This window comes from Malus sylvestris, chromosome 13 (assembly GCF_916048215.2).
Source record: "Malus sylvestris chromosome 13, drMalSylv7.2, whole genome shotgun sequence".
Taxonomy (NCBI): Eukaryota; Viridiplantae; Streptophyta; class Magnoliopsida; order Rosales; family Rosaceae; genus Malus; species Malus sylvestris.
The window spans coordinates 2,372,852-2,386,917 of record NC_062272.1 but is presented as its reverse complement, the minus strand read 5'-3'; the positions used below and the strand labels follow the sequence as shown (position 1 = coordinate 2,386,917).

General features: G+C 37.3%; 2 protein-coding genes across 2 annotated transcripts; one reads left to right on the top strand and one right to left on the bottom strand.

Annotated features, from left to right (window-relative positions):
• Positions 1-3,517: 3,517 nt before the first annotated feature.
• Positions 3,518-5,126, top strand: LOC126596450 (MYB-like transcription factor EOBI). The gene is made up of 3 exons (XM_050263034.1): positions 3,518-3,841; positions 3,930-4,059; positions 4,208-5,126. The coding sequence occupies exons 1-3, from the start codon at positions 3,706-3,708 to the stop codon at positions 4,830-4,832; spliced, it is 891 nt and encodes a 296-aa protein (XP_050118991.1). The 5' UTR covers positions 3,518-3,705; the 3' UTR covers positions 4,833-5,126.
• Positions 5,127-7,209: 2,083 nt separating this feature from the next.
• Positions 7,210-13,900, bottom strand: LOC126596449 (glutamine--tRNA ligase-like). Its single transcript, XM_050263032.1, has 23 exons — positions 13,557-13,900; positions 13,368-13,418; positions 13,018-13,089; positions 12,801-12,900; positions 12,509-12,604; positions 11,891-11,952; positions 11,668-11,769; positions 11,471-11,563; positions 11,026-11,178; positions 10,891-10,946; positions 10,172-10,262; positions 10,007-10,093; positions 9,612-9,809; positions 9,430-9,528; positions 9,101-9,232; positions 8,873-9,009; positions 8,658-8,757; positions 8,485-8,580; positions 8,291-8,391; positions 8,098-8,203; positions 7,897-7,986; positions 7,656-7,785; positions 7,210-7,460 (listed from the first exon to the last, which is right to left on the bottom strand). The coding sequence occupies exons 1-23, from the start codon at positions 13,698-13,700 to the stop codon at positions 7,366-7,368; spliced, it is 2,391 nt and encodes a 796-aa protein (XP_050118989.1). The 5' UTR covers positions 13,701-13,900; the 3' UTR covers positions 7,210-7,365.
• Positions 13,901-14,066: the final 166 nt, after the last annotated feature.

The following is a 14,066-nucleotide window of genomic DNA, read 5'->3' as shown; positions in this document are numbered from 1 at the left end:
TAAAATCTTCTCTCTTTTAAGATTTAAGATTAAGATATTGTAATTTACAACATATTTACTTACTGAGAATAAAAATAAAAATTATTTTAATTTTCTCCGGGTTCACTAAAATATATAAAGCAGAAAAAGCGTAAATAAATCTTGAAATTCATAATCTATAAGTAAAAAATGAGATTAGCTAGAGGGTGGGACGACTAGTTGATTCGATTCCCATTGCTTACTTTCCTTATTCCTTATTCCTGAATTCTCCAATTTTCTCTCTCATTGAACTTAACCTTTACAAATAGGTCGTAAATGTATCATATGTTCCACTCCATCTGTAACTTATGTTTATGCTCTGCGTCAATTGTCACCCTCAACCCACACATTCCAAGTACATTCCACTACTAGTAACACCGAAGCTTTTTTTATAAATTGCATGCGGACATGCTAGGCTGTCTAATTGTAAAGGAGTTGCGTTGAATTAAGTGATTTGTCTATCTAAAATCTACACAATAGGTGATTTAACGTCAATAATTACAGATCATTTGGACAGTACGTCCATAGTACTCTCTCATATTCTCAACCACAGATCCACAGCTCCAGCCTAGGGTACCCCCACCCCAACAAGGGTCACCACATAAACACGCGTGCCTTGTATCGATATATATCAAGATCAAGTCTATCTCACATGATGAGTTGTTGCTAGTTATCTTTTTACTCCAAGCTTTTTTTACATGATCCAGAAATAGGTATGATGACGAGCATCTCCCTCCCACGATAGAGAGCAATTCGACTAAATTTGGAAAAAAATTATCCTCAAATAATCGATTCTCTCATGTTCTGATGTGTGATATCAAATATACCTGGCCTTTGCATCTATTCAAAACTTTAAGCACCCCATATATGGTCCCCCTCTCCTCTCCATTGGCCACCTCCCCCACTTTGAAACCCCCCCATGTCACTTAATTCTTTCTTCTTCTCACCACTTTTTCTACAATCCAGCTAGTTTCAAAATTATGTATAAAACAAATCGAGGTTTTTGAAAATAGGTCAAATTGGATATGTAATTATTGGAGACTCAAATGGTGGATATGCAAGAATTATATGCTGGTGAAGGGAGGGTCCCAATTGGTAGGAAAAAAAGGGTTATTCTACACTTGGAAGAAGGAATAAATATAATGATAATTTGATTATTCGTCAAGATTATCACGATGATTAAACGACTTCCAATTTTATTGATGCTTTTGCATTGATAATCTTTAGGCTGTGATTAAAAAAATGAACAATTTTGTTTGTGACACGTGCACCCTGAAAATTGTGTAATCACAACCAAGTAGATAATGAGAAGTACAATGGTGTGCACCTAAGAATTATTCTTTTATTGTTAGGACAATACTTGTGTTCACACCATGGGCCACATGCTTGTCCACTCAATTGTGGTTTACGTAATTCATAGTAAAAATATCATAATTGAAAACATTCATTTTCTTAATTATCATTCACATATCATCCTTTCAAAATCATTCAAATTGGAGATGATATTGTCAATGATATGTATCAAATACATGCTTGGTTTAGCACGAGGATGTTAATTGTTACCAAAATTGAGAGTTGTTTGATACATATGAGTGACTTAACAATCTCTAATTAATTTGATTGAGTTTTTACAAAGTTGATCTTTAAACGATGACTAAGAAAGAAAGCTAGTGATTTCAGTTTATAATATTTGTATAATAAAAATACCCTAATTACAATTAAGTGGTCTAGAAGGTATGGTTGCACGTATTTTCATTTATTAGTTGGCTAGGCGAGTGATAATTTTTTATCAAAACAAATAGTACCACGTTCAAAAGAACAAACGCATTTTTTGGTGCTTGGATGAGGCATCATTATATTTCAACCACACACACACACTGTCAATGTCATACAAAGTTGAATACTTTGAATCACGCTTCAATGCAGCCCAACGCAGAAGACGCCATTTTCCACATCTGGTTTTGTATTTTTGCAGTTCTGTATCTGCGTAAATATATTTTGTCCAGTCAATCACGTTTCTTGTATAAGAAGGGGTCGAATCCAGATGGACAACAAACACAAACGAAACGAAGCTAGCTATCCCCTGAAGAAAAGAAACCCTATTACATTTCACTATCGAGAAGCTCACTAATCTTCTCTTTCCTTAGTTTATACCTAATTATTCAAAGGTTTTTTTTTAGCCAAAATAGTTATTGAGATTTGCATAACATATCACTTTAGTCCTTGAGATTGAAAATCAATAGAAATTGTCCCTAAAATTATCCACCATCCATTATTTTGGTCATTCCATTAAAAACTCCATTAGTGTCCGGAGCTCTTGATCGGAAGTTTGGGCAATTTTCAAAACTTCGTAACTCAATCGTTTCTTAACCAAATTCGATCCATAATATATATATAAATGAAGATAGGAAAGTGTACAACAAGATTATACTTATTTGGAAGCTTAATGGTTGACGGAGATGTCCGAAAAATAACCTGAAAAGTGACTGGTCCGCGGGAAAACTGGAAAACTCGCTGGAAATTAGGCAAACTTTAAACGTTCGTAACTTCTTCAATACTCAACTAAATCGAGTGATTCAAAAACAAAAATCATATTTCTCGACGAGACGAAGATAATGATACCTTTCTTGATGGCTAATTAGCCGTGTTTTGGTCGAAAAACGGCTCGAAAGTGGCTAACTCGAGACCAAGATAGCCACTTTCAAGCCGTTTTCCGGCCAAATCATGGAAATTTAGCCATCAAGAAAGGTGCCATTCTGTTCTTCTCATCGAGAGGTATGATTTTAATTTTTGAATCACTCGATTTCATTAAGTATTGAAGAAGTTATGAATGTTTAAATTTACCAATTCTAGTTTTCCGGCGGACCAGTTACCTTTCAGACTATTTTTCGGCCATCTCCGGAAACCACTGGGCTTCCAAATAGATATAATCTTGTTATACACTTTACTATCTTCATTTTGATATATTATGGGTCAAATTTGGTTAAGAAGCGATTAAGTTATGAAGTTTTGAAAATTGCTCAAACTTCCGGCGAGCTCTGGAACACTTAACGGAGTTTTTAACAGAATGACCAAAATAATGGATGGTGGACAATCTCAAGGATCATTTCTATTGATTTTTAATCTCAATGACCAAAGTAATGTGTTATGCAAATCTCAGAGATCATTTTGGCTAAAAAAACCTTATTCAAATCTATCCAACTGTTTATGAAATCATTAGTATGACGGTCGAACAGTTGTATAAAGTTAACGACTGACGACTCAAATTCCGCAACTATTCTGTAATATTTAATTACAATATCATTAGAATTGTACAATTAATGTGGTTTGAACTTGACCAAGGATGACTAAGAAAATGATGTATTTTGTCGTGTCCCATCAATAGCTTGAAGCTCTAGCTTTAACACTCAGCAGGCTAATGCATAGCCCCATTGAAACTATACAACCAAATACCATCTCATAAAATTCCATTTATAAAGTTTTAGAAAGCCAAATATGCATGTGGACAGACTCCTTTTAGGGTTTTACTTTTAGATTTGAACCTGTAATTATTTAAAACTTTCTTCTTCCCTATAAAATCTGAATTTGCCTTCCTATTGTTTCACTTTCATCCCTCTCTTTCCTCAAAGCAAATATCTCCCTCTCTCTCTCTCTCTCTCTCTCTCTCTCTCAAGTAAAACAGCAACTATGGCTGCTCCTAGAAACCCTAATGAAGAAAATGAGCTCAGAAAAGGGCCTTGGACTCTTGAGGAAGACAATCTGCTTATACATTACATCGCGAACCACGGCGAAGGCCATTGGAACTATTTAGCAAAATTTGCAGGTAAATAGTAGCCACATGATCACAACCTTTTGTCAACAAGTCCATTTCATTTTTTGGTTCTCAAGCATTCAACTCTGTTTTTCTTTAGGATTGAAGAGGACCGGAAAAAGCTGCAGATTGAGATGGCTAAATTACTTAAAACCCGACATTAAGCGCGGCAACCTTACTCCGCAAGAACAGCTCTTGATCCTTGAACTCCACTCTAAGTGGGGTAATAGGTCATCTTCTATTCATGTCACAACGTTAACTCTTTAGTAAAGTTGATGTTTGTTATGTCAGAAATTCTCCATGAAGAATACCCGTTCTTTATGTCGCGCATCCGTATTGTCCAAAATATATCGATAACATGCATGTACGTTTTTTCAGGTGGTCTAAAATTGCGCAGCATTTGCCGGGGAGAACAGACAATGAGATAAAGAACTATTGGAGAACAAGAGTGCAAAAACAGGCGCGCCAACTGAACATTGAGTCGAACAGCGTGCAATTTCTCGACGCAGTTCGGGGTTTCTGGATGCCGATTCTGCTGCAAAAGATGAAGCAATCTTCTCGTTCTTCAACCTTGAGCCCTTCTCAGAACTCTGCATCTCCTTCTCTGTCGCCAAATCACACAGTTCCTTCCGTGCCACTCCCAACTTCTCCACCTGGCAATGTGACAAACATGTTTGACAACTACCACATGAGTGGAAATTCCAATCTTGCCACCGTCCCAAGTAATATTCTTTCGTCGGAATCTCTTATTTCACAGGTGCCGCAAATGGCAGAACAGTCGACGAGTTTATACCCTGCATTTGACCACATTGGATACAACAGCTTAAGTCCAGATGGCAGTTACTATGTGGACAACAGTAGCTATGACATGGAGGGTCTCAGCCTGGACCCTGTTTCGGCAATGGGCAATTATGACAATTCACAGTTTGATTGCCAGATGGTAGGAAATGATTGGGTGTTGGACACCATCACTGACAATTTATGGAACATGGACGGGATGTGACAACCTAGAAAGTTAGAGGATTTTCAGGGGATGATTCTGATTTCTGAGTTGATGTCGTTTAAGGTTATGGAATGTATTCAAACTGCATTTTCTACAAGTAATGTAATCAGATGCTGTTTGAAGTTGATTGTTTTTTTATTATTATTTACAATTATTTAAAACTTATAAAAGAAAGATTCAAACTTAAGTGAATCACGTTGTAACAATAACTTACGTTTGACCCTGTACTAAGTGTACTCATATGTTTGACCTTGTACTTTTTGGGGATATAATACAAATCTTATTTACAATTAATATTTGTTTAATTTTTATAACGGGGGTGACAAGAATGTTGTAATAAGAAATAAGCGGGGGCTCGAAAATGATAGTTCGTAGTACCGTGAGGGAAAGGTGAAAAGAACCCTATTTAGAGCGTGCAAAGAGATCTATTTCAAACCCCTATCAAACTTCCGTTACAAGTACGAAACTTTATCAAGTCGGCACATTACCAAAGTCCGAGAATGCTCTATTTCTCTAGTGACTAAGCACAAAACGAGCGATAACATAAGAGGAGAATCCACGCTTAGTAGAATCGAGCATAGATATTTCCTTTATTTTAGTATATTTGCATGAGTTATTCATCTACAAGGCCTCAACTCACTCACTAAGTGACAACTCAGCGTAACGAACAAATAACAAACAGTAGAACTGACTTGAATTTCCGTAAGGAAAACTGTTGAAGAAGCAGCTACTAAACGTCGGCAAACAGAAAATAAATATATATAAAACAAATTAACATAAATTCTAATGCTTTGTTAAAGGGGGGGGGGGTCCCCAACTAGAAGCCACGTGGAATGAATTACGATCGTTATGTCACATCAGTCTTATTTTTTTCGACGGTCAACCATATGATTTTATTTCTAGGTGCCACATGGTGAATGTTACAAAGCGATATTCTAATATTTTAATGTACAATAATTTATTGGATAAGAAATTTGAATGAAGCAGACATATTGTATTGACTGTCACGTCCGTATAACTATAATCTGTAGGTAAATTAAAAGTATCTTTAAAAGACGTGTCAAATCCTAAGTCCAGATGCCATTATGATCATATGATATTAAAAAAAAATCGAACTAATGTATTATTTGCAGGTTAGATTTGAAACCTTTGTGATTAAGAGTTAAATTTGACAATCAATTTTTTTTTATTAGTTTAATTGTGGGTGGCATCTCCAATGCCAAATTTTAAACATCAAAATGATAGTTAATAGCTTATGTGGCAATTTTGACATTTTGTACAATATTTTGCTCCACCCTATATGTTAAATAATAATGTCATTTAATAATTTTTTTTTATCTTTTTGTAGAATCCAATGATTAAGGCAACCAATCAAATGTTTCAAAAACATAACAACATTTATTATATATTATATTAATTTGTTAAAAAAATCATTTAATAAATTTGACAGCAGAAGACTCTGCCTTCAAATGACTCAGCACTACGTAAGAAATTGAATGCTCAATTGGAGAGAGTTTGCTGCCATTTTTTTACTGTTGTATACCTACATGACAATTTTGACATATCTCTTGGAGATTACATTAATAAGAAAAATAATATTTAACAATTTGATTGAAGAAACACAAAATTTGATATAGCACTTCAGAGTATCACATCGCTCATCAATTTGTAATATAACAGTTATAATTTGACATTTCTATTGAAGATAATCTAAAGTATCGTGATCGATCGTACAAAAAAATTGTAGAGGTGGGTTCGTGAGTTTGAGAGTATCTAACTTGTGGGTGTTTTGCGTGGAGTCGTGTGGATGAATTAAAGTGAACATCAGTACTAGGGTTGAAGGTGGGGGGTGGGGGGTTTATCTTTGAAAAAGTGGGGCACCACAGTGAGAGAGAGAGAGAGAGAGAGAGAGAGAGAGAGAGAGTGAGAGAGAGAGGGAGAGAGAGTGAGAGAGAGAGGGAGAGAGATGGAAAATGGTGCGCTATGTTTTCATGTGAGGGTTTGGCTTTGGAAGTTTGGAACTTGGAAATTTAAGAATATGATGGGGAAATGAGATATTATCGCTCCAAAATTTCAATCAAATCAATCTTTCTTTCGCTTTCACAACTAAGCGTGAAGAGACTAAACTCTCACACTCTCTCTGTCACACAGGAGGAGTTGCGATGAGGAGGCAGCTGGTTGGTTTTTAAATTTCTTACTTGTGTCAACACTGCCGACTGCAGAGAGCACCAAAGTGTTCTTTAATTGCTCCTTATTACCCGTAGTTTCCCCGTCCACACATTCTCAATTCTCAACGAGGACGAGTAGTAATCCAATCCGAGACGCAAAAATAACACGCTAAATAACTTTTAGAGCTCGTTTGGTGCCTTGGATTGGATTAGAGATACTAATCTAGGTTTCACTTCATTTGGTACTTTCAAACTTATAAGTTTGCTGGCACAATAACATCAGTACAGAGAAGAGTTGAGTTTGTAATTCATATCTACTCACTGAGTTCCCAAACTTCCAGTTTTGTGTCCTGCTAAGGCGTTACCTACTTCCCGCCCTTGTGATAGCTATCTCTCAGCGTGACGGTACGGTTGAAGACGAGCTTCTCAGGAGTTGAATCCTTATCGACTACAAAATATCCTGCAATACAGAAACATACAGAGTCCTCAGACAATTCTGTATGAGTAGACAATTTATATGGACTCGAGCCACTTATGTACAACTTTCTTCCTAGATTCCATGTGGACCGCTATCAACACGCTTGAAAGAATACTTCTTGCCTTAAAAACGTTATCTCAGTACAAAAAAATTAAAAAGGTCAATGCAGAAACATACCGAGCCTTTCAAACTGGAATGCGTCCCCAACAACAGCACTTCCAAGTGAGGGCACAGCATATGCATTGGGTATTACCACCTTGGACTCTGGATTCAAATCAGCAAGCCAGTCTTCGAGCTCAGCAGGATTCTGACAGACAAACAAATTTCCAAAAGATTTAGCGAGGGAGGGAGGGATAGGAAGGAGAGAGAGAGAGAGAGAGAGAGAGAGAGAGAGAGAGAGAGAGTAATGATGGCCAACCTCTGAAAGGAACAGTCGGTCAAACAATCTGACTTCCACCTTGAGTGGATCAACCCCTGGAGAAGGTTCAGAAACCCAGTGAAGCACCCCCTGTGGAATATACAAATTGACCAATAAGAATACAAAATGTGAGTAATAAGCACCAAAGCTTAGTTTCCAAGCATCAAACAACAACCACAAGCAAAAGGATGGACTGTAGACCTTTGGCTTTGTCTTCTTTGTAGGATCATACTCAGCCCGTATCTCAAGAACAGTTTCCTCATCATCAGCTAATATGACATCTGTGCACTTGATAGGGAACGCATATCTGCAAAATTCAGATAAAGACTGTGACCCTTGAGCCCAAATATGCTCAAGTGGAAAGGAAAGTAAAAACTTGTAGTCCATATGGTACCTGAGTAGGACAGATTTACCAGGAGCAAGCCCAAAGTAATCCTTTGAATCTTTAAGCCGAAAATCAGACCGGTCAATATAAACGGTATTGGAAAAGGGAACCTGATGTGAAGGAAAAATAAAAAATTCAGTGACAATTGAAGTACCAAAAGCTTGGAGCAACGTTTAATATTTATCAGCAAAACCCAGGGTTACCTTGTAGAAAGCAGATGCATCATCTGTCTGAGCATCAGGCCATTTCCTTGCTTCTAGATCCATTGTAGTGCCAGCTTCCAGGTTTGAAATAACCACCTTAAACCAGAAATTATGAGTCATACACAGATGGAAGAAAAATACCACAAGAAAACCAATGCCAATAAGATACACACCTTGAGGGGATGTAGCACAGCTATCGTTCGAGGAGCTGTTTTATTTAGCTCCTCTCTTATGTGATACTCAAGGCGACTTAAGTGTATCATACTACAATCACTGTTGCAGAAAGAATCACAAGTTCATATATGATAATGAAGAAGCACAATATACTGGCATAACTAAAAGCAGGCACAATACACACACGCACACATGCACATTCAAAAGTTCAAACCTTCTAGTGATTCCAATTCCTCTAACAAAAGCATTTATTGCAGTTGGAGTAACACCCCTGCGTCGTAAACCAGCCAGTGTCATAAGACGTGGGTCATCCCAACCGTCAACCCAGTTCTGAGTCACTAGTCGATTTAACTGCAACATAGATGGTAGTTGATAAGTGTGGAAAAAGGCTCATACATAACAATTATATATCAAACATTATAACTCTTAACATTTGACACACCTTACGCTTTGACATGACAGTGTTACTGACATTCAGCCGTGAGTATTCCCATACATATGGTTGATAGATTCCGAGGGCATTTACTAACCAGTAGTACGAAGCACGGCGAGTCTCAAATTCAAGTGTGCAAAGCTGCCATATTCAAATACAGGGTGACTATAGACTCAACATCTCAAGACTCAACCATCAACATTTGCACAATAATGTGAAAACACACAGAGGATAGGGAGTGAGATGCCCCTATGATAAACTTGGCATGATTTTATGATCATGAATCATGCCACTACTATCCATTAGGAAAGAATATCAATCAAAGCTAGAAAGCATACCGAATGTGTGATATCCTCAAGAGAATCAACAATGCAGTGAGAATAATCATAACTTGGATAGATACACCACTTGTCTCCAGCATGAGGATGGGGTGTAAACTGCAATAAGAAATTCATACTGTAACTATTAGGATGCCCATGAACTCGAGTAATTAGAAGAACTATTTAAGGTACACACTTGCCTTGATACGATATGCAATAAGGTCATACATGTTAAAGTTATCACTCTGCATGTCTTGCTTCATTCTAAGGGTTGCTTTGCCTTCTTCAATCAGGCCTCGTCTCATATCCTCAAAAAGTTTCAATGACTCTGCAATTGGCCTGTCCCGCCAAGGGCTGTTCATTTTTTTCTCCCTGTACTCCTTTATCTCGTCAGGTGTCTAAAACCATATTAACAAAGGTAAGTATCTTTCTCAGACCAATGTTGATTTGTAAATAAAAACAATGTCATGAATACAAAAGTAGAAGTCATCAACAATTGATACGACCACACTGTACCACAGAGGACTTGTAAGGCATGTATAAAGCTAACTAATCACAGCATACAAACAATTTTCATATAAACTTTGAACAAAACCTGATGATCTACATATGCGTGACCCCTTCGTATGAGTTCCACTGCAAAATCATACAAATCTTGAAAGTAGTCACTGGTGTAAGTGATCTGCAGAAATCCAGCAGTAGTCAGCTGGCGCAAAGACAAAACAGACTATCAAGAAGACGTACCAACCAATTTTTTTACCTTGTAGGGCTCCCAACCCATCCACTTCACAATTTCCTGAATATGATCAATATATTCTTTCTTTTCAGCTTCTGGGTTCGTATCGTCAAACCTAAAAGTGATAAAGTAGGAATCGACCTTTCAAAAACACAGGAAGATACCTAAGAGTGTTTAGTCTAATGGTCAGGCCCTTGGTTTGTTACCAAGAGGTCTGGGGTTCGACACCTCTCAAGGTACCCACCTAGCAATTGCTAGAGTTTCTTGCCTACCAAATGTTGTGGGGTCAGGCGGGTGGCCTAGTGAATAGTCGGGTCAAAGACCCGGAGACACTAGATTCAAAAAAAAAAAAAAAAAAAAAAAAACACAGGAAGATAAAAAATTCTTTCCCTTTCAAGTTAAAGAACATTTTTAAAACTTTTAAAGAAGATTATAAACTTCTGCAACAAACAGTAGTTTAAATATGTTATCCTGGAAAATTAGAAATATTGTGATGCTGTAACAGTAGAATTAATCAAGAACATGTTCTCCTAGTTCCAGATATTGCAAACAAAAAAATTAGGTAAGATTATCTTCAGCAATAATACAAAGAGTACATGCACATCATATGTGATCATAAATTTTGACATCATCAACCACAACACAATAATCAATTATATGGTTTCCATGTCTATTTTGTTTCTCCCTCCTACTGGAAATTGAAAAGTAAAATCATACTATAAAAGCAGAGGAGTGACTCTCACCGTAGGTAGCAGCCTCCATCCCTCTCTTTTGCCAGGCCAAAGTCGATAAACATTGCCTAATCAATAGTTTACGGTTATAATGAGGAACAACCACTGACAAAGCAAAACACTGAATCTATCCAAGAACACATTTACCTTGGCATGACCTATATGTAGATATCCATTCGGTTCAGGAGGAAAGCGGGTCAAAACTTTCCCACCAGTCCTGTTTAAGTGTTTCTCAAGCAATTCCCTTGTATTGCAACATCTCAAAATAGAACCGTCACTAAAGAAAACAGAAGTATGAACCTGAAGATTGACAACGGGATAACAAAAAGTCAGAGCTGGACATGCGATAATGTAAAAGAAAAACACACAACTCAATAAGGCAACAAAAAAGGCAAGGGGTTTTGAAATTACAAAAACGACTGTTGAGTGGTGAAAACACCAACTGTACAAATACACTCTATTCAGAAAATAAATGAAAATGACTTCTTTGTTTCTTCAGTATGTTATCTGAATCAAAATATTACCTTGTACATACAGTTGGAGGTATGTTGTAATACAGAACGAAGAACAAAAAAAATGAGGAAGTCCATACCTTATAATTATCCAATGGCTGAGGGAATATCGAGTATGGATTAAGAACTTCTTCAGATGGCTGTTCTGGAGTAGAAACAGCATCAACTTTTTCCTACAAAAATGGAGAAGGAGGGAACGGAGACACAATGCAGAGTGGTCTTCAGTCACTTCTTAATAAGTTTCAGAAAAAATGCAGCAACATGGGAAAATACTAACCTCTACTTTAGCAGGCTTCTCTTTTTTCTTTTTTGGAACCTTTGCATCATCTGCTGCTGTCCTTTCACCAAGTAATTCACGCAATTTTGCATCAACAAATTGCTGTCACAGAAAAAGATATGGCAGTCAAAAATATTTTAGTGCTTACTTTTTCAGTTTTTCTGTTACAAACCCAAAAAAGAAAAAGCTACCAATAAGTCCAAGGCAAGTAAAATAAGATCACCTTTACAATTTTTGGATCAGCCCATGGATGCCTCCTCCTAACATGTGCAAACAAATCCCCCACTAGATGAAACAACAGAATACGAAGTTTAGTAGTTTCAAACAGAACATACTGATGTAACACATAAAGGAAGTACAAATAATTTCATAAAGAATTGGGGGTTAGAGAAAGAATTAAACAGGAACACAGATGCATAGGCGCCAAACAATTCGGAGCAACAGAGGTCACATGGATCAGACAGGAGACTATAGCCCAACCAATTAACGGCTGAGAAGCAAGCATATAAGAACAATTAGGCAGGAACCCCTTGGAAAGACATGTACGTGACATTTCCAATTTCCCAAAACCATATCTAGCTGCGAATCCAAACAGCTAAGGGAAATTCTATACTCAGAACTCAGAAGTCTTGAACCATCAAAGGCCAGAAGAAATAATAGCAATCAACCAAACAATTGAATTCTGGATGTGTCTATGATAAATAAAATGATAAAAATTCTCAAAAGATTTATAAAACATAGTATAGATGAATGCATGTTTTCCTATAATAACATACAACTTTTCAGTTGTGAGTGTTGTGTGTAACTAGAAATGGCTGGGAGGAAAAAAAAAAAAACTAACCATTTGTTCTATACCGCTGCTCCAAGATTGCAGCCTTATTCTCCTCAAAAACCTCATTAACAGTTTGTTTTATTTCTTCTTCTGAAACTTCAACACCTGCTTGCCAAAAGCAAAAAGGTTAAATGTCTATAATTGTAGAAAGAAAACAGGATAACTAACATGATACGATTAATTCAAATTGTGACAAAAATCTAAGTCCAGAATAGATAAATGGAACCAGTATCAAATTCCAGACATATACATTACGTAACAAATCCAAAACATGTTCAATATACGTCCCAATAAATCTTACCAACACCACAAGCTTCTTCAAATTTATTTACTTCAAAACTCTCTGGCCCCGTCGTTGCAAAAAATGAAAAAGCCGCTTCTAACTGGGCAGGGGTTTTAATCTGGAAAATAAAAACTGTGTAAGAATTCGAAGAAAAAGTAATTCAATAATCAACAGCAAGAATTATAAAATAGTATGTCCGTTAAATCCAAAACACTAAGAAGGTGCGGTCACCAACCTTCGACGATACAATGTATTGCGCCAATGTTGGGCGATGCACAAGGGCATTTGCTGGGTGCTTTGTGGCAACCTGTCATAGATGATACAACATCAAAGCGCATATACAATCATTAACATATATTCACTGTCATTGATATTAATCAACCATGCTTTCCTAACTAATTTAGACTTTTAGGTTCCATGGAGCTTCAAAGTCCGTCATCCAAACGCACCCTTATGGAACTATCATCCATTTAGAAAAGGACGGAGCTAAAGTAAATTCTACAAGGTTACAAATGACACTAAAATTTACTGGATTAATAGCTTAATCAGAAATGCTAACAGATGGCTTAAAGTTAAATTACTGACCGTGTAGAGGAGATTACCAACTGTTCGATTGCATCCATCAGTAACCGCCGCCTGAAATTATTCAAGAACAACAAAATAAGTAGACTAAAATTATAAATCCGCGGGATTATGAATTGCATGCATTTGAATCGGTTAAAAAAAACACGAAAAGTAAGCAGCAGAAGAAGAAGAAAATCAACGATTGAGTACCTCATGAATGACGGCGGTGAGGTTGGCGGTGACTTTGTTGTTGGCGATGGTGTTCTTGGCCGTGCGCTCGTCCAATCCGACTTTGAGGAAGAGCTCGAGGTTCTTCTCCTTCTCGGAGGAGCCGGCGTCGTCCTTGCCGGGCATGGCTAAAACGGGCAAGGAGCTTCTAGGGTTTAGGGAGCGAGCCTGCGCGTGACTTTCTAGGTTTAGTCGTCGGAGGGCGGCAAGCAGGCGAACCAGTGGAGAGGGAATCGGATTGCGGCAGTGGAATCTGGCAGCTAATTTGATGGGAATGCGATGAGAGAGAGAGAGAGAGAGAGAATCTGTGGTTTTCGCGCTTCTGTGGGCCCTAAGCTTTACTTGGAATTGTAAAAGCAAAGGACGCGTTTGTCTTGACCCATTTAACCCACCCTGACCAACTTGGGCTTCAAGCAACCCGACCCGTTTATTTATTAACATCTTATCAAGAAAATATCATTAGTCGTTATTCTATTTTTCCACGTCAAACTT